The sequence below is a fragment of the Schistocerca serialis genome, chromosome 1, assembly GCF_023864345.2.
Source record: "Schistocerca serialis cubense isolate TAMUIC-IGC-003099 chromosome 1, iqSchSeri2.2, whole genome shotgun sequence".
Lineage (NCBI taxonomy): Eukaryota > Metazoa > Arthropoda > Insecta > Orthoptera > Acrididae > Schistocerca > Schistocerca serialis.
Genome location: NC_064638.1, coordinates 1,254,776,928 through 1,254,800,277, shown reverse-complemented (window position 1 = coordinate 1,254,800,277; position 23,350 = coordinate 1,254,776,928). Strand labels below are relative to the sequence as shown.

The following is a 23,350-nucleotide window of genomic DNA, read 5'->3' as shown; positions in this document are numbered from 1 at the left end:
ATAGATTTAAATGTCAGGAAGTCATTTATGAAAGTATTTGTATGTAGTGTAGCCATGTATGGAAGTGAAACGTGGACGATAAATAGTTTAGACAAGAAGAGAATAGAAGCTTTGGAAATGTGGTGCTACAGAAGAATGCTGAAGATCAGATGGGTAGATCACATAACTAATGAGGAGGTATTGAATAAAATTGGGAAGAAGAGGAGCTTGTGGCACAACTTGATTAGAAGGATGGATCGGTTGGTAGGACGTGTTCTGAGGCATCAAGGGATCACCAATTTAGTACTGGAGGGCAGCATGGAGGGTAAAAATCGTAGAGGGAGACCAAGAGGTGAATACACTAAGCAAATTCAGAAGGATGTAGGCTGCAGTAGGTACTGGGAGATGAAGAAGCTTGCACAGGATAGAGTAGCATGGAGAGCTGCATCAAACCAGTCTCGGAACTGAAGACCACAACAACAACATGTCAAAATTACCAGAAACCACAATTGTTTTCTGTCAAATTGGCCAATGGAGCTTCTAGATGATTTATGAACAGTTTAATCAAACAATCGAAAATCCGGGATGAAATGTAACAATATTATGTGAATGAAAGTTGCTACTCACCATATAGCAGAGATGCTGACTCGCAGATAGGCACAACAAAAAGACTCTTAAAGTTGTAGCTTTCAGCCATTAAGGTCTTTGTCAACAATACACACACACACACACACACACACACACACACACACACACACATACACGCAAATATATATATCTAAAAACAAAGATGATGAGACTTACCAAACAAAAGCGCTGGCAGGTTGATAGACACACAAACAAACACAAACATACACACAAAATTCAAGCTTTCGCAACAAACTGTTGCCTCATCAGGAAAGAGGGAAGGAGAGGGAAAGACGAAAGGAAGTGGGTTTTAAGGGAGAGGGTAAGGAGTCATTCCAATCTCGGGAGCAAAAAGACTTACCTTGGGGGGAAAAAGGACGGGTATACACTCGCGCACACACACACATATCCATCCACACATATACAGACACAAGCAGACATATTTAGGTAAGTCTTTCCGCTCCCGGGATTGGAATGACTCCTTACCCTCTCCCTTAAAACCCACTTCCTTTCGTCTTTCCCTCTTTCCTGATGAGGCAACAGTTTGTTGCGAACGCTTGAATTTTGTGTGTATGTTTGTGTTTGTTTGTGTGTCTATTGACGTGCCAGCGCTTTCGTTTGGTAAGTCACATCATCTTTGTTTTTAGATATATTTTTCCCATGTGGAATGTTTCCCTCTATTAATTCATATATATATATATAATGGAAGGAAACATTCCACGTGGGAAAAATTATATATAAAAACAAAGATGAGGTGACTTACCGAACAAAAGCGCTGGCAGGTCGATAGACACACAAACAAACACAAACATACACACAAAATTCAAGCTTTCGCAACAAACTGTTGTTTCGTCAGGAAAGAGGGAAAGAGAGGGAAAGACGAAAGGAAGTGGGTTTTGAGGGAGAGGGTAAGGAGTCATTCCAATCCCGGGAGCGGAAAGACTTACCTTAGGGGGAAAAAAGGACGGGTATACACTCGCACACACACGCACATATCCATCCACACATATACAGACACAAGCAGACATATTTAAAGACAAAGAGTTTGGGCAGAGATGTCAGTCGAGGCGGAAGTGCAGAGGCAAAGATGTTGTTGAATGACAGGTGAGGTATGAGTGGCGGCAACTTGAAATTAGCGGAGATTGAGGCCTGGTGGATAACAGGAGGAGAGGATATATTGAAGAGCAAGTTCCCATCTCCGGAGTTCGGATAGGTTGGTGTTAGTGGGAAGTATCCAGATAACTCGGACGGTGTAACACTGTGCCAAGATGTGCTGGCCATGCACCGAGGCATGTTTGGCCACAGGGTGATCCTCATTACCAACAAACACTGTCTGCCTGTGTCCATTCATGTGATGGACAGTTAGTTGCTGGTCATTCCCACATAGAATGCGTCACAGTGTAGGCAGGTCAGTTGGTAAATCACGTGGTTGCTTTCACACGTGGCTCTGCCTTTGATCGTGTACACCTTCCGGGTTACAGGACTGGAGTAGGTGGTGGTGGGAGGGTGCATGGGACAGGTTTTACACCGGGGGCGGTTACAAGGGTAGGAGCCAGAGGGTAGGGAAGTGGTTTGGGGATTTCATAGGGATGAACTAAGAGGTTACAAAGGTTAGGTGGACGGCAGAAAGACACTCTTGGTGGAGTGGGGAGGATTTCATGAAGGATGGATCTCATTTCAGGGCAGGATTTGAGGAAGTCGTATCCCTGCTGGAGAGCCACATTCAGAGTCTGATCCAGTCCCGGAAAGTATCCTGTCACAAGTGGGGCACTTTTGTGTTTCTTCTGTGGGGGTTCTGGGTTTGACAGGATGAGGAAGTGGCTCTGGTTATTTGCTTCTGTACCAGGTCGGGAGGGTAGTTGCGGGATGCGAAAGCTGTTGTCAGGTTGTTGGTGTAATGGTTCAGGGATTCCGGACTGGAGCAGATTCGTTTGCCACGAAGACCTAGGCTGTAGGGAAGGGACCGTTTGATGTGGAATGGGTGGCAGCTGTCATAATGGAGGTACTGTTGCTTGTTGGTGGGTTTGATGTGGACGGACGTGTGAAGCTGGCCATTGGACAGGTGGAAGTCAACATCAAGGAAAGTGGCATGGGATTTGGAGTAGGACCAGGTGAATCTGATGGAACCAAATGAGTTGAGGTTGGAGAGGAAATTCTGGAGTTCTTCTTCACTGTGAGTCCAGATCATGAAGATGTCACTAATAAATCTGTACCAAACTTTGGGTTGGCAGGCTTGGGTAACCAAGAAGGCTTCCTCTAAGCGACCCATGAATAGGTTGGCGCACGAGGGGGCCATCCTGGTACCCATGGCTGTTCCCTTTAATTGTTGGTATGTCTGGCCTTCAAAAGTGAAGAAGTTGTGGGTCAGGATGAAGCTGGCTAAGGTAATGAGGAAAGAGGTTTTAGGTAGGGTGGCAGGTGATCGGCGTGAAAGGAAGTACTCCATCGCAGCGAAGCCCTGGACGTGTGGGATATTTGTGTATAAGGAAGTGGCATCAATGGTTACAAGGATGGTTTCCGGGGGTAACGGATTGGGTAAGGATTCCAGGCGTTCGAGGAAGTGGTTGGTGTCTTTGATGAAGGATGGGAGACTGCATGTAATGGGTTGAAGGTGTTGATCTACGTAGGCGGAGATATGTTCTGTGGGGGCTTGGTAACCAGCTACAATGGGGCGGCCGGGATGATTGGGTTTGTGAATTTTAGGAAGAAGGTAGAAGGTAGGGGTGCGGGGTGTCGGTGGGGTCAGGAGGTTGATGGAGTCAGGTGAAAGGTTTTGTAGGGGGCCTAAGGTTCTGAGGATTCCTTGAAGCTCCGCCTGGACATCAGGAATGGGATTACCTTGGCAAACTTTGTATGTGGTGTTGTCTGAAAGCTGACGCAGTCCCTCAGCCACATACTCCCGACGATCAAGTACCACGGTCATGGAACCCTTGTCCGCCGGAAGGATGACGATGGACTGGTCAGCCTTCAGATCACGGATAGCCTGGGCTTCAGCAGTGGTGATGTTGGGAGTAGGATTAAGGTTTTTTAAGAAGGATTGAGAGGCAAGGCTGGAAGTCAGAAATTCCTGGAAGGTTTGGAGAGGGTGATTTTGAGGAAGAAGAGGTGGGTCCCGCTGTGACGGAGGACGGAACTGTTCCAGGCAGGGTTCAATTTGGATAGTGTCTTGGGGAGTTGGATCATTAGGAGTAGGATTAGGATCATTTTTCTTCGTGGCAAAGTGATACTTCCAGCAGAGAGTACGGGTGTAGAACAGTAAATCTTTGACGAGGGCTGTTTGGTTGAATCTGGGAGTGGGACTGAAGGTGAGGCCTTTGGATAAGACAGAGGTTTCGGATTGGGAGAGAGGTTTGGAGGAAAGGTTAACTACTGAATTAGGGTGTTGTGGTTCCAGATTGTGTTGGCTGGAATTTTGAGGTTTTGGAGGGAGTGGAGCTGGAAGTGGGAGGTTGAGTAGATGAGAGAGACTGGGTTTGTGTGCAATGAGAGGAGGTTGAGGTTTGCTGGAAAGGTTGTGAAGGGTGAGTGAGTTGCCTTTCCGGAGGTGGGAAACCAGGAGATTGGATAGTTTTTTGAGGTGAAGGGTGGCATGCTGTTCTAATTTGCGGTTGGCCTGTAGGAGGATGCCCTGAACAGCCAGTGTGGATGTGGGAGAGGAAAGATTGAGGACTTTTATTAAGGATAGGAGTTGACGGGTGTGTTCATTGGCTGAGTTGATGCGTAGGTGAAGGATTAGGTGGGTGACGGCAATGGATTGTTCAGTTTGGAACTGGTATAGGGGCTGATGGAAAGAAGGGTTGCAGCCAGAGATGGGAACTTTAAGTGTGAGGCCTTTGGGGGTAATCCCAAATGTCAGACAAGCCTGAGAAAATAAAATATGCGAGCGTAATCTGGCTAGGGTGAAGGCATGTTTGCGGAGGGAATGTAAATAAAACTTACTGGGGTCGTTGTGGGGGTGTTGTGAGGGTGACATGGTATTAGAATGTGGAAAGTGTAACATGAGGTTGAGATGAAAATGAAAATAACTGGAGAAAGTAACTGGAGATCTGTTGTGAAAAAAGGCGAAAAAGTGTTGGTTAAAGCTGGGCTATGTTGATCCTGTGGTGAACTTGGGTTGGTAGACAACGATGTGCACATAGGTTAGGTGGTTGTGTTGTCGCCAAAACACGTTAAAGGATGGAGAGATTCGGGAAAATTTCGAAAAAACGGCGTGTAAATGTATTAAAAAGAGTGGTTTTGTGGTGGCAGATTATGAAAATGAGGCTAACAATTGTCTGGCGAAGAAATAATGACGTTAAAACCTGTGGGAAGCGGCTAAAAATTATCAGTGATGTGGGAAGAACGGAAATGGAAATAAAACGAAAGTTATCAGAACTAGACGAAAAGGTTGTTTAATAGGTGAAATGAACTGTTTGTGAACTAGAAATGGTGGATTTTATAGCAGCGGTAGTGTTGAAAGCGGAAAAAAATTTTTGGTTATGGTTTGGAAGTGGGTGACGTATTATTGAGTCTATATAGGCGGGATAAAATTGTATAGTAGATTACGGTAAAAAGGAGAAGGTGAATACAAAATGAAACTACTGGCACAAACAAAAAGAGAAAATAAGATGACAGAAAAGATTTCGAAATGCAACAGTGACAATAACAAACGTAATTGTTGGGTTCAAATTAATGATATAAATGAATAGGGAAACATTCCACATGGGAAAAATATATCTAAAAACAAAGATGATGTGACTTACCAAACGAAAGCGCTGGCACGTCGATAGACACACAAACAAACACAAACATACACACAAAATTCAAGCTTTTGTAACAAACTGTTGCCTCATCAGGAAAGAGGGAAGGTGGGGGGGGGGGGGGGGGAAGACGAAAGGATGTGGGTTTTAAGGGAGAGTGTAAGGAGTCATTCCAATCCCGGGAGCGGAAAGACTTACCTTAGGGGGAAAAAAGGACGGGTATACACTCGCACACACACACATATCCATCCACACATATACAGACACAAGCAGACATATTTAAAGACAAAGAGTTTGGGCAGAGATGTCAGTCGAGGCGGAAGTGCGGAGGCAATAATGTTGTTGAATGACAGGTGAGGTATGAGTGGCGGCAACTTGAAATTAGCGGAGATTGAGGCCTGGTGGATAACGGGAAGAGAGGATATATTGAAGAGCAAGGTGTATACGATCAAAGGCAGAGCCACATGTGAAAGCACCCACGTGATTTACCAACTGACCTGCCTACACTGTGACGCATTCTATGTGGGAATGACCAGCAGCAAACTGTCCATTCGCATGAATGGACACAGGCAGACAGTGTTTGTTGGTAATGAGGATCACCCTGTGGCTAAACATGCCTTGGTGCATGGCCAGCACATCTTGGCACAGTGTTACACCGTCCGGGTCATCTGGATACTTCCCACTAACACCAACCTATCCGAACTCCGGAGATGGGAACTTGCTCTTCAATATATCCTCTCTTCCCGTTATCCACCAGGCCTCAATCACCACTAATTTCAAGTTGCCGCCACTCATACCTCACCTGTCATTCAACAACATCTTTGCCTCTGCACTTCCGCCTCGACTGACATCTCTGCCCAAAATCTTTGTCTTTAAATATGTATGCTTATGTCTGTATATGTGTGGATGGATATGTGTGTGTGTGCGAGTTTTATACCCGTCCTTTTTTCCCCCTAAGGTAAGTCTTTCCGCTCCCGAGATTGGAATGACTCCTTACCCTCTTCCTTAAAACCCACATCCTTTCATCTTTCCTCCCCTTTCCTCTTTCCTGATGAGGCAACAGTTTGTTGCGAAAGCTTGAATTTTGTGTGTATGTTTGTGTTTGTTTGTGTGTCTATCGATGTGCCAGCGCTTTCGTTTGGTAAGCCACATCATCTTTGTTTTTAGATATATTTTTCCCACGTGGAATGTTTCTCTATTAATATATATCTTTAAATATGTCAGCTTGTGTCTGTATATGTGTGGATGGATATGTGTGTGTGTGCGAGTGTATACCCGTCCTTTTTTTCCCCCTAAGGTGTCTTTCCGCTCCCGGGATTGGAATGACTCCTTACCCTCTCCCTTAAAACCCACTTCCTTTCGTCTTTCCCTCTTTCCTGATGAGGCAACAGTTTGTTGCGATCGCTTGAATTTTGTGGGTATGTTTGTGTTTGTTTGTGTGTCTGTCGACCTGCCAGCACTTTCATTTGGTAAGTCACATCATCTTTGTTTTTAGAAAATATATATATATATATATATATATATATATATATATATATATATATATATATATATATATATATATCTGTGTGTGTGTGTATTGTTGATGAAGGCCTTAATGGCTGAAAGCTATAATTGTGCCTATCTGTGACTCAGCATCTCTGCTATATGGCGAGTAGCAACTTTCCTTTTCATAATATTGTTATGAACAGTTTATAATTTCCTGCAGGTGCTCCATATATAGTTACTGTTATAAAGGGGTCTGTCATGGAATGCTTCTAGATTTGGGTCTAATCAGAACTCATCGATATCAATATTCTTGAGTTTAAAGCAATTTCTAAAAGTGTGGCAGCCCTTCCTCTCTCCACATCAAGCTACAGAAGTAAGAAGGCAACTTAAACCATGAAACATGTAAAATATCTGTACCAGTGGTCACATCATCTTCAGAGAGGCAGGTTCTGATAATTGAGTAGTTCATCAGTTTTACTTCTGGTGTAATGAGGATAACTGATGTTGCATACTTTTTATTAGCTGAGGTACAGCTTACGGGAAAAATTCTGGTTTTGCTAAATATTTTCTCTTAAGAGCTGTTTACACAGAAGCTGTATGCTCAAATGGGCCTGCTATTTAACTATTGTTTCAAATTTAAAGTGTCTTTCAACTCAGACCCCTCTATATTTTGTTTTCTTTCTCCCCTCCCCGTCCTAAGAAATGTAACCCTCTGACACCCATAGCCACTCATATTTTAACATTTTGAGAGTGCCTCCCCCCCCCACACCCCCTCACCGCCCTCCTTTATGTTATCTGCTGTTGGCCCAGTTTTCCCTTCCCTTTCCTGCTGAGGTGAATATCTCACTCAGTGTAAACCCACCTTCAGGTAATATCTACAGGAATCAAACAAATGTAAGGCCCCATATCTGATAGAAGCAGCCTTTCCAACATCAAATTAACCCTAATGATAAAAGAATTGAAGTGAGTTCAATACTCTGTCCCAAAGCAGACCCAAATCCCACACCAGTATGCTTCGGTGCTGACACTGTCTTCACCAGATCATTCTCTACAGAGTACCTACCTGCTTATTTCTTAAATTCTTTTTCAAAATTTGTTGTGCCATTTCTACAACTATTTAATCACGTTGCTCATCAATTTCTAACTGGGCATCAGTTACTATGTTTGGCAAAATCAGGGTAAACCCTCACTGATATCAAATATATTAGTTTTCACTGGAGTAATGGAACTGGATGCAATGAAAACAAGACATTGGACATATGCTTTGAGCTTCTGCATTGTCTGTGTGATTTAGGGTTCCAGTGGACAGTCTGAAAGAAAAAATTAACACACTGGAGCCTATGAGAAATTCTGCAGATCAGGTGATGTAAGATTATATGGACAAACTCAAAGAGATGAAGAATACAAAACAGACCATCAAGGTACACAAAATATCTCCAATACAGGATTTCAGACAAGTTTACAGCTAAACCCTGAAACCAATTGAACAGAATACAAAAAAATTTCAAGTTACTAGGTTTACATATAGATCAAAAACTTACATGGGACAGACACACAAATTATCTATGTGGCAAACTTGCTCAGACCCTCTTTCTATTACACAATCTGAGACACGTTATCAGTAAAAATCTGCTAATCTCCACATACTTTGCTTTTTTCCACTCACAACTGCAATACGGGGTACATCTTTGGGGTAACTCAGTGGGTTCAAATACCATCTTCAAGTGGCAGAAGAAAGCAGTCAGGTGCATTTTAGGACTAGCGCCAAGACAAAGTTGCAAAAACCATTTTCAAGAACTAAAGATAATGACACTACCTAGTATATACATATATAATTGTTTGATGTAAGCTAAAGAGAATGTAAAGAACTATAACTTAAGATCTGAAGTGCATGTTCATAATACTCGAAATAATAGTAACATAGACCTATCATACACAAGGCTGACATTTACACAAAAGAGCCATAAACACCTTAGCTTAAATTTTAATAACAAACTCCCAAAAGCTGTGAGCAAACTATCGATGAATAACTTTAAGCAGACAATAGAAGTGTGGCTCAAATGTACGCCATATTACTCACTAGATGAGTTTCTAAACAGTGACACAAAAGAGATATGCTACATGAAACAAAAAACTGCCATGTGAATTATACATATATGTTTGTGACAGTAACGTACCAGCAAAGACTTTTTACATGTATACGTAAGCTGTACCATAAATATATCTTGATACTATTGTATATTTAACTGTTATGATGTATTATTATTATTATTATTACTATTGTGAATGAATAATTGTGGTATTATCAATATTACTTTAGCATGGTATCTGCTTGCCCTGCACAGGTACAATTATGTACAATAATAATTATTGTAATTTTTAAAAAAAGTATTGAACACACTGATGATGCCAATTGTATGGAAAACATATTGAAAGGCAAATAAAGATTCTATTCTAAAGAAATTTAACCACATAGGATAACATGGAGATAGCTGCAGCATATGTCTTTAATGGAAAGTATGTGGCTAGTTGTTTATTAAAAACATATGTAAGGAAAATGTTTGTAGCCATATGCTATATTCAGAAATTTGTTTTCCTGGTTTCATTATATGGCACAGTACACTGATAACACAATTCTGTCAAACATGGAAATAAACAGGATTCCAGTTCTGTTGCACATTCAATTTTGTTTCACAGCAACAAATTTCTAATGCATTTGCTGGCTGACTATGTTTCTTTCAGTGTAAAGAACTTCTTAAAGTGAACAGTGCTTACTCAGTGATGTACTAATTCCCTTTGATAGTCACTAAAACTCTGAACTACATTATTGATTCTGTGGTGAACTGAATGCTCAAGACAACGCTGAGGGGATATAGTGTATAATATCTTTTTATAGGCAGACACCAACTTGCCTGATCAGTTGTTGAAAGGATCAGATGGAGTGACTACCAGTCCTGGTTTTCAAATACTTCTCACTGAACAAGATCCTAAACGTGGACTTTCCACGACAGCTTACTATCTATCTGAGGACCTAGAAATTTGAACTGTTCAGTTTCACTAATCATATGCCCATTCAGTGAAATTAAAACGTCAGGTTTTGTTGAATTGTGTGTTAGAAACTGTAAAAACTGAGTCTTACTGTGATATACTGCCATTTTTACTATTCGAATGGTATCAGAAGTGACTGATCGTTCAACACGAAAATTAGTCTAATTTGCTTATTTTCATTCGCTATTGTCGTATGGTATTATATTTTGGGGTAACTCTTCTCATTCTAAAAGGATATTTTTGACTCAGAAACGGGGGGTTCGGGCAATAAGTGGTGTTAGTTCACGAACCTCTTGTCGACCTCTTTCACGAGTCTGGGTATTTTGACATTGGTCTCTCAATACGTATATTCCTTATTGTCGTTTCTTGTTTCCAATATTAGTTGATTCCCAAGAATAAACAACTTTCGCTCGGTTAATACTCGGCAGAAATCAAACCTGCACTTGGATCGGACTTCCTTAACTCTTGTTCAAAAAGGTGTGCAGTAGCCTATACTGCGGCATCCATTTTCAATAAGCTGCCACTCGAATTCAAAAATCTTAGCAATAATCCACGCGCTTTCAAATCGAAACTGAAGAGTTTCCTCATGGGTCACTCCTCCTATTCTGTCGAGTAGTTCCTTGAAAAATTAAGCTGATTTTTATTGTATTGCTGATAGCGTTTACTTAAACTTATGGACTGACTTTTTTAAGGTTCATGAACATTTATTTTTATCTGTTATTACGTTTGTGTTGTAATTTCATGTACTGACACGTTCCATGACCTTGGAGATTTGCTCCTCAATTTGGTCCTACGGAACTTGACTAGTAAATAAATAAAATAAAATTGAAACTGGTCGCTTGCGAAGAGGTATCCTCCAACTGATGGCGTTAAACGTGTCGTTTACCAACTTAAAAAAAATCTATAATATCTTCTTATTCAGGCATTACGAAAGAAAGAGCTGGCAGGCAAGATGAACGCGCTGTCGATCCCTTCCGTAAACTGTCACATGATGAGTAGTAAGTTTAGGGCAGAGTTTTAACTCGCCATTATGTTTCACCAGCAGCTGCTCGATTATGCGTTATGTTATTGTTTTTCCATAGCTTAATCAAAAATTATCATCCAAAAAATGGTTTCTCAAAACTTTCAACATATGTGGTACATCAGCAAATACCCAGACACGTTTCGTTTCATCGTTAGGGTTGATGAAGTACGTGTTTGTGTAGTCGATGTGGAATTCCTTCTACACTTACCCATTTTTACTTCCCAAATCAGATAACAATACCAACTACAACAAATCCCACTTTCTGCGTCTCTCTGATGGTACTGACCAGCAAATCCAGATTCATCATCGTATCAAAATTGTTCTTTTCATATATAAATGATTTGGCGGACAAGGTGGGCAGCAGTCTGCGCTTGTTTGCCGATGATGCCGTGGTGTACGGTGAGGTATCGAAGTTGACTGTTTGTAGGAAGATACCAGACGACTTAGACAAGATTTCCAGTTGGTGTGATGAGTGGCAGCTAGCTCTAAATGTGGATAAATGTAAGTAAATGCGGATTAGCAGGAAGAACAAATGTGTAATGTTCGCATACAGTATTAATAGTGTTCAGCTTGACACAGTCAAGTCGTTTAAATATCTGAGCATAACGTTGAAAAGCGATATGAGGTGGAAGGAGGATATTAAAACTGAGGTAGAGAAGGCAAATGGTCGATTTCGGTTTATTAGGAGAATTTTAGGAAGCGGTGGTTCATCTGTAAAGGAAACCGCATATAGGACGCTGGTGCAATCTATTCTTGAGTATTGCTCGATTATTTGGGATCCGTACCAGGTCGGATTGAAGGAAGATTGGTTGGTTGGTTGTTTTTGGGGGGAAGGAGACCAGACAGCGAGGTCATCGGTCTCATCGGATTAGGGAAGGAAGTCGGCCGTGCCCTTTCAGAGGAACCATCCCGGCATTTGCCTGGAGCGATTTAGGGAAATCACGGAAAACCTAAATCAGGATGGCCGGACGCGGGATGGAACCATCGTCCTTCCGATGCGTTGAAGGAAGACATCGAAGCAATTCAGAAAAGGGCTGCTAGATTTGTTGCCGTTAGGTTAGAACAAAACTTAAGTGTTACGGAAATGCTTCGGGAACCCAAGTGGGAAACACTACTGAGAAAGTTCAGAGAACCGGCATTTGCGGCTGACTGCCGAACGATTCGGCTCCCACCGACATATATCGCGCGTAAAGACCACGAAGATAAGATACGAGAAATTAGGGCTCATACAAAGGCATACAGACGGTCGGTTTTCCCTCGATCTGTTTGCGAATGGAACAGGAGGGGAAATGACAAGTAGTGCTTCAGGGTACCCTCCGCCACGCACCTCACGGTGGCTTGCGGAGTATCTATGTAGATGTAATACATAGGTTGCTTCCAGGTTCCACATAAACTGTAACAACCTGTACCTGACTATGTGTCCCGTACAGGATGTAGGTTTCTTGGTCGTAGCATATGGGACTGTGCACATTCATTTCATCAAAACTCAGCATGCGCAGCCTCTCGGCTTCGCTTAAGCTTGTTGCTTGCTTAGTCATGAAGTGCATCACATCCGTCAAAACGTCAGGAAAACAGCGAAAAATATTAGAAATCCATCTTTTTAACGTAGAAAATCCCTGTAATGGTATACCCTTACGTTTCTCAAATAAATGTTAAGTTTTCCTGGACAGAGAGCGCAGAAGCAAGGCTTTGCTTACGTCTTCCTGACTTCAACGTGTACTCGTCTTGGACTTCATGAGACATTTAGTTTGTGTGTCCGTAAATCATTTTTATAAAACTTGCTGTACTTCAGTTATCACTCTAACACTTTGTCGACACTGGAGGACTTGGCTTCACTTCCTCTGTCTGTTTAATGCATCAGACAGTAATTTGTTTATCGTCTTCAATGCATTGCTTTCAGCTATTAAACGCTGTTTTCTCTCTCTCTCTCAGTAAGTCTGTTTCTGTGCTTTGATCTGCTTTCTTTTTCTTCGGTGACAAAGAAGCTAGCGTGTAAGTGCACGTGTACGTATTTCAGAGTCTTCTTTTGCACGCCTTTGGTGGACAGAGGATGAAGCAGCAGCAGAAGAAATGGCTTTAGTAAGATGCAATGTAGGAACTGCAGTCGGCTTTAAGGCCTTCTTTGGCTGAAGTTTCAATAATTCGGCTTGGAGATCACGTAAAAATGGGCTTCTTTAAAATTAAAGTTAATACAATCATTTCTTTACAGAGCTGTACCCACCGAGCAGATGTTTCAGGGTCTTCGGGGAACTTATGACAGACTTCTGATTGTAGTTTCCACACACAGCCACAGCACAGTTCGCATTGTTAACGTCTAACAGAAAGAATAAACTCGATAGAACAAGAAAATAAACAACACAAAACTTAGTCGCTTCATGTACGAGCGCGCGCGAACTGAGATGTTTCTCGACGCTGACGTAATGCGCAGAACGCTGAAAAATCTGTTCTGCGCATGCAGTGTGCGCCGCCCCCCCCCCCCCTTTGATTTATTATGACGCCCGCTACTATTACTACTACTACCCAATTATTTAGCGATCTAAAGTATAAAATTTCCTATTATTATTACTGTTACTACTGGTAGTAGTTAATTTGTGCGCTTGCTTTAACTTTTTGTATGATGTACGGTAATCATGACTCAAAATCTATAATTTTGAGAGACTGGTACGATGTTTTAACATTTCAAGTAGGCCACCCTGTTCAAAAGCATCAAGGAAATAGCATACAAACTTCTTCTGATTAACCCTGCTGTCGAGAGATGATGCCATTTTAGCGCACTTGTCATTTTAGGTCAATTTCTCCTATTTCATAAATGTTCGTTGCAACTGAACCCAATGATTCATAACTACAATTGATTTAACTTCGACACTACTATACACGACGTAGATGTTCACAATTTTTTTCTTTTTTCCTTAACATTATCGACTTTAAATAGCATGTTTATTGCCTATTGAATACTGCAGCTTCCGGCGTCCTTCGTTGATAAAACTGCAATATGTATATTATTCACATGATCTGTTTCAAAGTAATACCGAGCTCTTTTTTGGGAACATGTTTTGTGTCTCCAGCTTTTCACAGTCAAATTCGTAAGTGTGCAGTACAAAGATAAACGTGAAAATCAAACAGATTTGTACAAGAAAATATCCCTTAGCAAAATTCTCTTACCATTGATTGAAACCTGTACATTCTTGCTGATGCCATCACCAATCCCATTGTCAGCACGACATAGGTAGAATCCCTCATCGTCCGAGGATGCCGTTTGTATTGACAACGTTCCATTTTCCCACAGTTTAACGTGTGGTGGAGTGTGGACCAGTGGTTGGAAATCGGTCGTTTTTCCACCTAAAAGAAAATGGAAACGGTCTCGAATACTTGCATTTGTGCATTCTTTTAAAGGAAAATTAACAAGTATGTTTCTCAGTTAATTTGATGTGGGCTAAATAACATGTTGATAACAGTTGAAATACAAGGCTTGTCCAGAAGGTAATGCACCGATTTTTTTTCTTCAACAATTATTTATTTAACATAATGAGAATTATAAACACGAAAGAATGGAGTTTTATCTGCACACCCTATTTTTTCACGTAATCTCCATCCTGTTCTACGGCCTTCCATCAGCGTGAAACAAGGGTGTGTATGCCTTGTCGTTAGCAATCCTTGTTCTGGTGGCGGAGCCATTGTTTCACTGTATCAACTTCCTTTGCTGATTCACAGATGTAACACCATTGCTGAGTCGTAATGCATCTGTCCTCGCGAACGACAACGTCAGCTCACTACAGCGTGTCAGGTGTGACAGCTGTGGGTGGACTACCCGACCGTTGCAAATCGTGGAGCTCCGCCGAACCGCCTTCTAATGGCAGCACCATCCGTGCCCAGCGACTTACTGTACTTCTTTCGACAGCAGATTCTCCATAGACTTTGCACAAGCGTTTGTGAATATTCCCCACAGTTTATTTCTCTGCAGTGAGAAATTCAATGACGGCACGTTGTTTGTAACATACATCACCTACGGACGTCAGTTTGAAACTGTCCTGCTGCTACGCTATCTGTCGGAAGTGGCGGAAACATGGCGCGCTCACTCAGGAGACTTCAAATAATACAGGGCTATTACAAATGATTGAAGCGATTTCACAGCTCTACAATAACTTTATTATTGGAGATATTTTCACAATGCTTTGCACACACATACAAAAAGTCAAAAAGTTTTTTTAGGCATTCACAAATGTTCGATATGTGCCCCTTTAGTGATTTGGCAGACATCAAGCCGAAAATCAAGTTCCTCCCACACTCGGCGCAGCATGTCCCCATCAATGAGTTCGAAAGCATCGTTGATGCGAGCTCGCAGTTCTGTCACGTTTCTTGGTAGAAGAGGTTTAAACACTGAATCTTTCACATAACCCCGCAGAGAGAAATCGCATGGGGTTAAGTCGGGAGAGCGTGGAGGCCATGACATGAATTGCTGATCATGATCTCCACCACGACCGATCCATCGGTTTTCCAATCTCCTGTTCAAGAAATGCCGAACATTATGATGGAAGTGCGGTGGAGCACCATCCTGTTGAAAGATGAAGTCGGCGCTGTCGGTCTCCAGTTGTGGCATGAGCTAATTTTCCAGCATGTCCAGATACACGTGTCCTGTAACGTTTTTGTTTCGCAGAAGAAAAAGGGGCCATAACTTTAAACCGTGAGATTGCACAAAACACGTTAACTTTTGGTGAATTGCGAATTTGCTGCACGAATGCGTGAGGATTCTCTACCGCCCAGATTCGCACATTGTGTCTGTTCACTTCACCATTAAGAAAAAATGTTGCTTCATCACTGAAAACAAGTTTCTCACTGAACACATCCTCTTCCATGAGCTGTTGCAACCGCGCCGAAAATTCAAAGCATCTGAGTTTGTCATCGGGTGTCAGGGCTTGTAGTAATTGTAAACGGTAAGGCTTCTGCTTTAGCCTTTTCCGTAAGATTTTCCAAACCGTCGGCTGTGCTACGTTTAGCTCCATGCTTGCTTTATTCGTCGACTTCCGCGGGCTACGCGTGAACTTGCCCGCACGCGTTCAACCGTTTCTTCGCTCACTGCAGGCCGACCCGTTGATTTCCCCTTACAGAGGCATCCAGCAGCTTTAAACTGCGCATACCATCGCCGAATGGAGTTAGCAGTTGGTGGATCTTTGTTGAACTTCGTCCTGTTATGACTGACTGATGTGAGTGCATTTCAAGCACGACATACGCTTTCTCGGCTCCTGTCGCCATTTTGTCTCACTGCGCTCTCGAGCGCTCTGGCGGCAGAAACCTGAAGTGCGACTTCAGCCGAACAAAACTTTATGAGTTTTTCTACGTATCTGTAGTGTGTCGTGACCATATGTCAATAAATGGAGCTACAGCGAATTTATGAAATCGCTTCAATCATTTGTAATAGCCCTGTACATACGTAACGATTCGCATTCGTAGCATTGTTTTCGGCTGAGGGGAAAAAAAAAAAAAAATGCGGTGCATTACTTTCTGGGCAACCCATTTTGAGGCAACCTCACTGTTACAACGAGTCTAGACGACCTGCTGGAAATTTCAGAAGTATATGTAGAACCTGACACCAGAGTCACGCCGCCAAATGCTTTTATGTGTTTCGTTGCTGTAAAAATATTTCTATGTCAATGCAGGTCCACCACAACAATTATTGTAGTTAAAAAAAATAACTTTTCATTCCGAACAAATTAGACTTTTTATTTGACAACGTTTTTCATATCACTATGTTTCTCGTTCGGTTTCCAAGAAAAGTGTTCGTTTGCCAAATCTTAGGCCTATTCTGACAGGACAAGACTTTACTAACATAAAAAACTGCTTATCTCATTAGTATGTACCACAGATATGATGAAAATCCTGCTATTATTCAATAACTCACAGGCAATTTGCAGAAGTTGTATTGAAAAATGATATCGTCTGCTTTGTGACTTAATTTCTTACTTGCGTGAGCGATCTTCCTTTTTTGTGTCGCTATAGGTGTGTTACAACATTTGCTCACCTATGCCACGGAACCAGGAGATAGTTGGCTGAGGAAATCCGTGTGCCTGGCAGTGAACGGATAGGGAATTACCCTCCAGCGTAGATGTATCCTGAGGTTCTTTTAACCACTGTGGTGCAACTAAAAGAGAAGACAGAAGCGTTACTAGAAGTTATTGTTTTTCTAGCTGTAGTAATATAGAGGATGAATTGAAACAGAAAGAACAACATTTCTCCTTGGTTTTTATGTAATTTTTTAAAGTGAAATATTTTACGCTTATGGTGCAAATTTTGTGTTGTGAGCATATTTCACAGTGCAGTTGAAAATAGCCAAATAAACTGTAAACGAAGACACATATTTTTATCCACGGATTCAGGAGAACTGAGGCCTAATGTACAGATTTTTATAACTAGTTGCTTTTTTTTTAAAAAAAAAATTACGTCTGCATTTACTGACATTAACAGCTAACAGTAGTCTGCCTGGAAGGCATGAGGAACGTCGTACCGTTAACCTGGAGATGTGCTGACTGGTTGACTGTAGCAGCCGTGTTGGAAGCTAGACAGGTGTACACGCCGCTGTGTTGTGAAGTGACCTTGTTAAACACTAGCAGGCTGAAGAAGTCACCTCCTTCTTTTTCAATAACCTGAGAAAAACAAAGAGCAATGTTTACATTTGAAATGCATTACAAAAAAACACACAGACTTACTGTGACCCCTGTCCTTAGTTGCATTTATTGTTACATTCGAGTTGATCGCTTGTAGCACGGTGGTCGTCCAACCGCGGCCCGAACCAAGTATTCAAAAGACCCGCGCTTTTCAGCCTCATTTTACGTGTGTAATGATATGCACCTAGCAACCAACAGGCGAACTTAGAAACGACCACTAACGTTAAGAGCTTCTTAAGAGGGTAATTTTCCTGTCCAGTAACAAACAAAAATACTTACAGAGACACTAAAATTTTAACGTATGTTTAATTTTAAATGCCGTTTGTGAATTCGACCGCTTAACTCAGGTACAGAGGGGTAGGACAACACACTCGCGTACGCGGCTCGTACGGATCAGCTGCTATGGCGTAAATTTTGACGCGTTCAACATGCAATCATGAATGCGCATTACGGAGACGGTCATTTCATATGCGATACTTATTTATAGCGAGGAACACAAAGTTAATTACAGCTATTGTAAAACAACGCAGTCAATAGAAGAAAACTGGGATTTTAACAGTTTATCAAACTATTGTGATGGTGTCTCAGATTCAGTAGTGCAATAACATGTAACTTCATATACTACACTACTGGCCATTAAAATTGCTACACTACGAACATGACGTGCTACAGACGCGAAATTTAACCGACAGGAAGAAGATGCTGTGATATGCAAATGATTAGCTTTTCAGAGCATTCACACAAGGTTGGTGCCGGTGGCGACACCTACAACGTGCTGACATGATGAAAGTTTCCAACCGATTTCTCATACACAAACAGCAGTTGCCCGGTGAAACGTTGTTGTGATGCCTCGTGTAAGGAGGAGAAATGCGTACCATCACGTTTCCGACTTTGATAAAGGTCAGATTGTAGCCTATCGCGATTGCGGTTTATCGTATCGCGACATTGCTGCTCGCATTGGTCGAGATCCAATGACTGTTAGCAGAATATGTAATCGGTGGGTTCAGGAGAGTAATATGGAACGCCGTGCCGGATCCCAACGGCCTCGTATCACTAGCAGTCGAGATGACAGTCATCTTATCCGCATGGCTGTAACGGATCGTGCAGCTACGTCTCGATCCCTGAGTCAACAGATGGGGACGTTTGCAAGACAACAACCATCAGCACGAACAGTTCCACGACATTTGCAGCAGCATGCATTATCAGCTCGGAGACCTTGACTGCGGTTGCCCATGACGCTGCATCACAGACAGGAGCGCCTGCGATGGAGCACTCAACGACGAACGCGGGTGCACGAATGGCAAAACGCCATTTTTTCGGATGAATCCAGGTTCTGTTTACAACATCATGATGGTCGCACCCGTGTTTGGCGACATCCCGGTGAACGCACATTGGAAGCGTATATTCGTCATCGCCATACTGGCGTATCACCTGGCGTGATGGTGTGGGGTGCCATTGGTTACACGTCTCCGTCACCTCTTGTTCGCATTGACGGCAGTTTAAACAGTGGACCTCACATTTCAGATGTGTTACGACCCGTGGCTCTTCCCTTCATTCGATCCCCGAGAAACCCTACATTTCAGCAGGTTAATGCACGACAGCATGTTGCAGGTCCTGTACGGTCCGTGCTGGATACAGAAAATGTTCAACTGCTGCCCTGGCCAGCACATTCTCCAGATCTCTCACCAACTGAAAACGTCTGGTCAATGGTGGCCGAGCAACTGGCTCGTTACAATACGTCAGTCACTACTCTTGATGAACTGTGGTATAGTGTCGAAGCTGCATGGGCAGCTGTACCTGTACAAGCCATCCAAGCTCTGTTTGACTCAATGCCCAGACTTATCAAGGCCGTTATTACTGCCAGAGGTGGTTGTTCTGGGTACTGATTTCTCAGGATCTATGCACCCAAATTGCGTGAAAATGTAATCACATGCCAGTTCTAGTAAAATATATTTGTACAATGAATACCCGTTTATCATCTATATTTCTTCTGGGTGTAGCAATTTTAATGGCCAATAGTGTATTATTAATCAGTCTTTCGCACACAGCCGGCCGAAGTGGCCGTGCGGTTAAAGGCGCTGCAGTCTGGAACCGCAAGACCTCTACGGTCGCAGGTTCGAATCCTGCCTCGGGCATGGATGTTTGTGATGTCCTTAGGTTAGTTAGGTTTAACTAGTTCTAAGTTCTAGGGGACTAATGACCTCAGCAGTTGAGTCCCATAGTGCTCAGAGCCATTTGAACCATTTTTCTTTCGCACACATAGCAAACTCAACAACACCTCACCACGTAACTAGAGTGTGTCACATCTGTTAGGTCGCTGAGGTTGGCAGAACTGGAAACAGACCACAGACAACACAATGCGTTCCGAATGGTGTCGACATGTGGCGATTAGTACGAGGTGTTCAAAAAGTCTCTCTGCAATGCCGTATGATTGTTAGCCGCGAGTGCCGTATGATTGTTCGCCTGCTTGGGTTAATTCCCTTGAAGTGGACTGTCTCAACATTCAAAAAGTCTCTCCGCAGTGCCGTATGATTGTTAGCCGGTTATTTTCAACAAGATGGTGCAACTGCGCATACAGCTCACGTTTCAATGTCACTGCTTGCTAATGTTTTTGGTGATCGCATAATATTACAGAGACTTTGGCCTTCACGGTCGCCTGACCTAACACCACCTGACTGTTTCTTCTGGGGTGCAGCGAAAGCAACTGTCTATAAAAACCGACCAAAAACATCGATGAATCGAAAACTGCAATATCCACTTTCACTTCTTCTGTTACAGAAGAAATGTTACGGCTTGTGTGTGGAAACGTGATTAGACGAACTGAATTTTGTATTCAACAACAGGGGGGACAGTTTCAACATTTAATGTGAGAATTTGTAAGTAAAAATGAATAGTCAATAAATTAATAACTTGTATTTCACTGAGTTTGATTTCGGTATATTCACTGCGGCATACGGCACGCGCGGCTAACAATCATACGGCACTGCGGAGAGACTTTTTGAACACCCCGTTTATTAGGCCCATCGACCAACTTTCCGCATGCCCACTGCAGGATAATACATTCTAAGGCAAAAAAAGCGACACTCACGAAGGACTTTTTTCCAATGGGGCGGAAATCGATAGATGTGATGTACATGTACAGACGAACAAATGGTTCAGAAAAAATGGATGATTTATTAAAGAGAAAGAGATTCACAAATTGCCCAAGTCAATAATGGAATGGTCCACCTCGGGGCCTTTGCAAGCAGTTATTCGGTTTGGTAATGACTGATAGTGTTTCGATGTCCTCCTGAGGGATATCGTGCTAAATTCTGTCCAGCTGGCACGTTAGATCGTCAAAATCGGTATATGGTTGGAAGGCCCTGCCCATAATGCTCCGAACGATTTCTATTGGGGAGAGATCTGATGACTTCGTTGGCCAAGGTAGGGTTTGAAAAACACGAAAACAAGCAGTAGAAACTCTCAACGTGTGCGGGTGGGCAACAAAACGGGGCGTACAATATCGTCGACGAACCGCTGGCCTGTGAGGATGTCGCAGATGACAACCGAAGGGATCTTACTATCAAAGGAAATGCTGCCCCATACCAACACTAAAAAAAAAAAAAACAAAAAAAACGTGTGAAATCTTATGGGACTTAACTGCCAAGGTCATCAGTCCCTAAGCTTACACACTACTTAACCTAAATTATCCTAAAGACAAACACACACACCCATGCTCGAGGGAGGAATCGAACCTCCGCCGGGATCAGCCGCACAGTCCACGACTGCAGCGCCCGAGACCGCTCGGCTAATCCCGCGCGGCATACCAACACTCCTGGTGTCGAGGTGCACGGTGGGCGACAGTCAGGTTGTCATCCCACCACTGTCTGTGGCGTCTTCAAAAACGTCCTCGACCTGAAATCTGGTTGACTGGACTAGAACTGTCTTCAGTGATGAGTCTCGCTTCGAACTGAGCTCCGATGACCAAAGAAGACGTGTCTGGAGATGGCCCGTACAATTGTGGGATATCAGCCTGACTGTTGCCCGCAATATGGCCCAACAGCCAGGAGTGATGCTCTGGAGTGTCATTTCTTTTCGTCGCAGGGCCTCTTCGGTTGTCACCCGCGCTACCATTACAGCACAGTGGTCGTCGACAATTTTCTAGGCCCCATTTATTGCCCTTCATGGCAGGCCATACTGGTCTTGTATTTCAACAAGATAAAACCTCCATACGGCGAGAGTTTCTACTGCTTGTCTTCGTACTTACCAAATGCTGTCTTGGCCAGCATGGTCGCCAGACCTATCCACAATTGAGTGCATCTGGAGCATTATGCGCAAGGCCCTCCAACCAGCTCGAACTTTTGACAATCTAATGCTCCAATTGGACACTTTGCCACGATATCCCTCAGGATGACATACAACAACTCTATCAACCAACGCCAGGCCGAATAATTGCTTGCATAATGGCTATACGTGGAGCAACACGGTATTGACATGCTCGATTTATGAAGCTCTCTCTCTCTTGAATAAATCATCCAATTTTTCTTAAATTATAGTCATTTGTTGGTCTGTACATGTACATCACATCTACCGATTTCCATCCCATTCGGATAATTCTTTCGTGGTGCGTCGTTTTTTGTCTTGGAATATACTATCAATAACAAAAGTGGACAATAATTACAGAAGCGGAAGTTTGTAAGCGCTCTTCAGATTATGGAAATAAATACCTACAGGGTGTTTCAAAAATGACCGGTATATTTGAAACGGCAATACAAACTAAACGAGCAGCGATAGAAATACACCGTTTGTTGCAATATGCTTGGGACAACAGTACATTTTCAGGCAGACAAACTTTCGAAATTACAGTAGTTACAATTGTCAACAACAGATGGCGCTGCGGTCTGGGAAACACTATAGTACGATATTTTCCACATATCCACCATGCGTAGCAATAATATGGCGTAGTCTCTGAATGAAATTACCCGAAACCTTTGACAACGTGTCTGGCGGAATGGCTTCACATGCAGATGAGATGTACTGCTTCAGCTGTTCAATTGTTTCTGGATTCTGGCGGTACACCTGGTCTTTCAAGTGTCCCCACAGAAAGAAGTCACAGGGGTTCATGTCTGGCGAATAGGGAGGCCAATCCACGCCGCCTCCTGTATGTTTCGGATAGCCCAAAGCAATCACACGATCATCGAAATATTCATTCAGGAAATTAAAGACGTCGGCCGTGCGATGTGGCCGGCACCATCTTGCATAAACCACGAGGTGTTCACAGTGTCGTCTAAGGCAGTTTGTACCGCCACAAATTCACGAAGAATGTCCAGATAGCGAGATGCAGTAATCGTTTCGGATCTGAAAAATGGGCCAATGATTCCTTTGGAAGAAATGGCGGCCCAGACCAGTACTTTTTGAGGATGCAGGGACGATGGGACTGCAACATGGGGCTTTTTGGTTCCCCATATGCGCCAGTTCTGTTTATTGACGAAGCCATCCAGGTAAAAATAAGCTTCGTCAGTAAACCAAATGCTGCCCACATGCATATCGCCGTCATCAATCCTGTACACTATATCGTTAGCGAATGTCTCTCGTGCAGCAATGGTAGTGGCGCTGAGGGGTTGCCGCGTTTGAATTTTGTATGGATAGAGGTGTAAACTCTGGCGCATGAGACGATACGTGGACGTTGGCGTCATTTGGACCGCAGCTGCAACACGGCGAACGGAAACCCGAGGCCGCTGTTGGATCACCTGCTGCACTAGCTGCGTGTTGCCCTCTGTGGATGCCGTACGCGGTCGCCCTACCTT

General features: G+C 43.0%; 1 protein-coding gene across 1 annotated transcript in view; it reads right to left on the bottom strand.

Moving 5' to 3' along the window:
- LOC126456748 (Down syndrome cell adhesion molecule-like protein Dscam2) overlaps positions 1-23,350 on the bottom strand; it is a 660,038-nt gene that overhangs the window by 232,229 nt on the left and 404,459 nt on the right. Inside the window, exons 12-14 of the mRNA XM_050092498.1 lie at positions 17,405-17,543; positions 16,922-17,041; positions 14,068-14,244 (exon numbers count right to left, since the gene is read on the bottom strand). Coding sequence (XP_049948455.1) covers positions 14,068-14,244; positions 16,922-17,041; positions 17,405-17,543 — 436 coding nt within the window. The remainder of the gene's footprint in view (positions 1-14,067; positions 14,245-16,921; positions 17,042-17,404; positions 17,544-23,350) is intronic.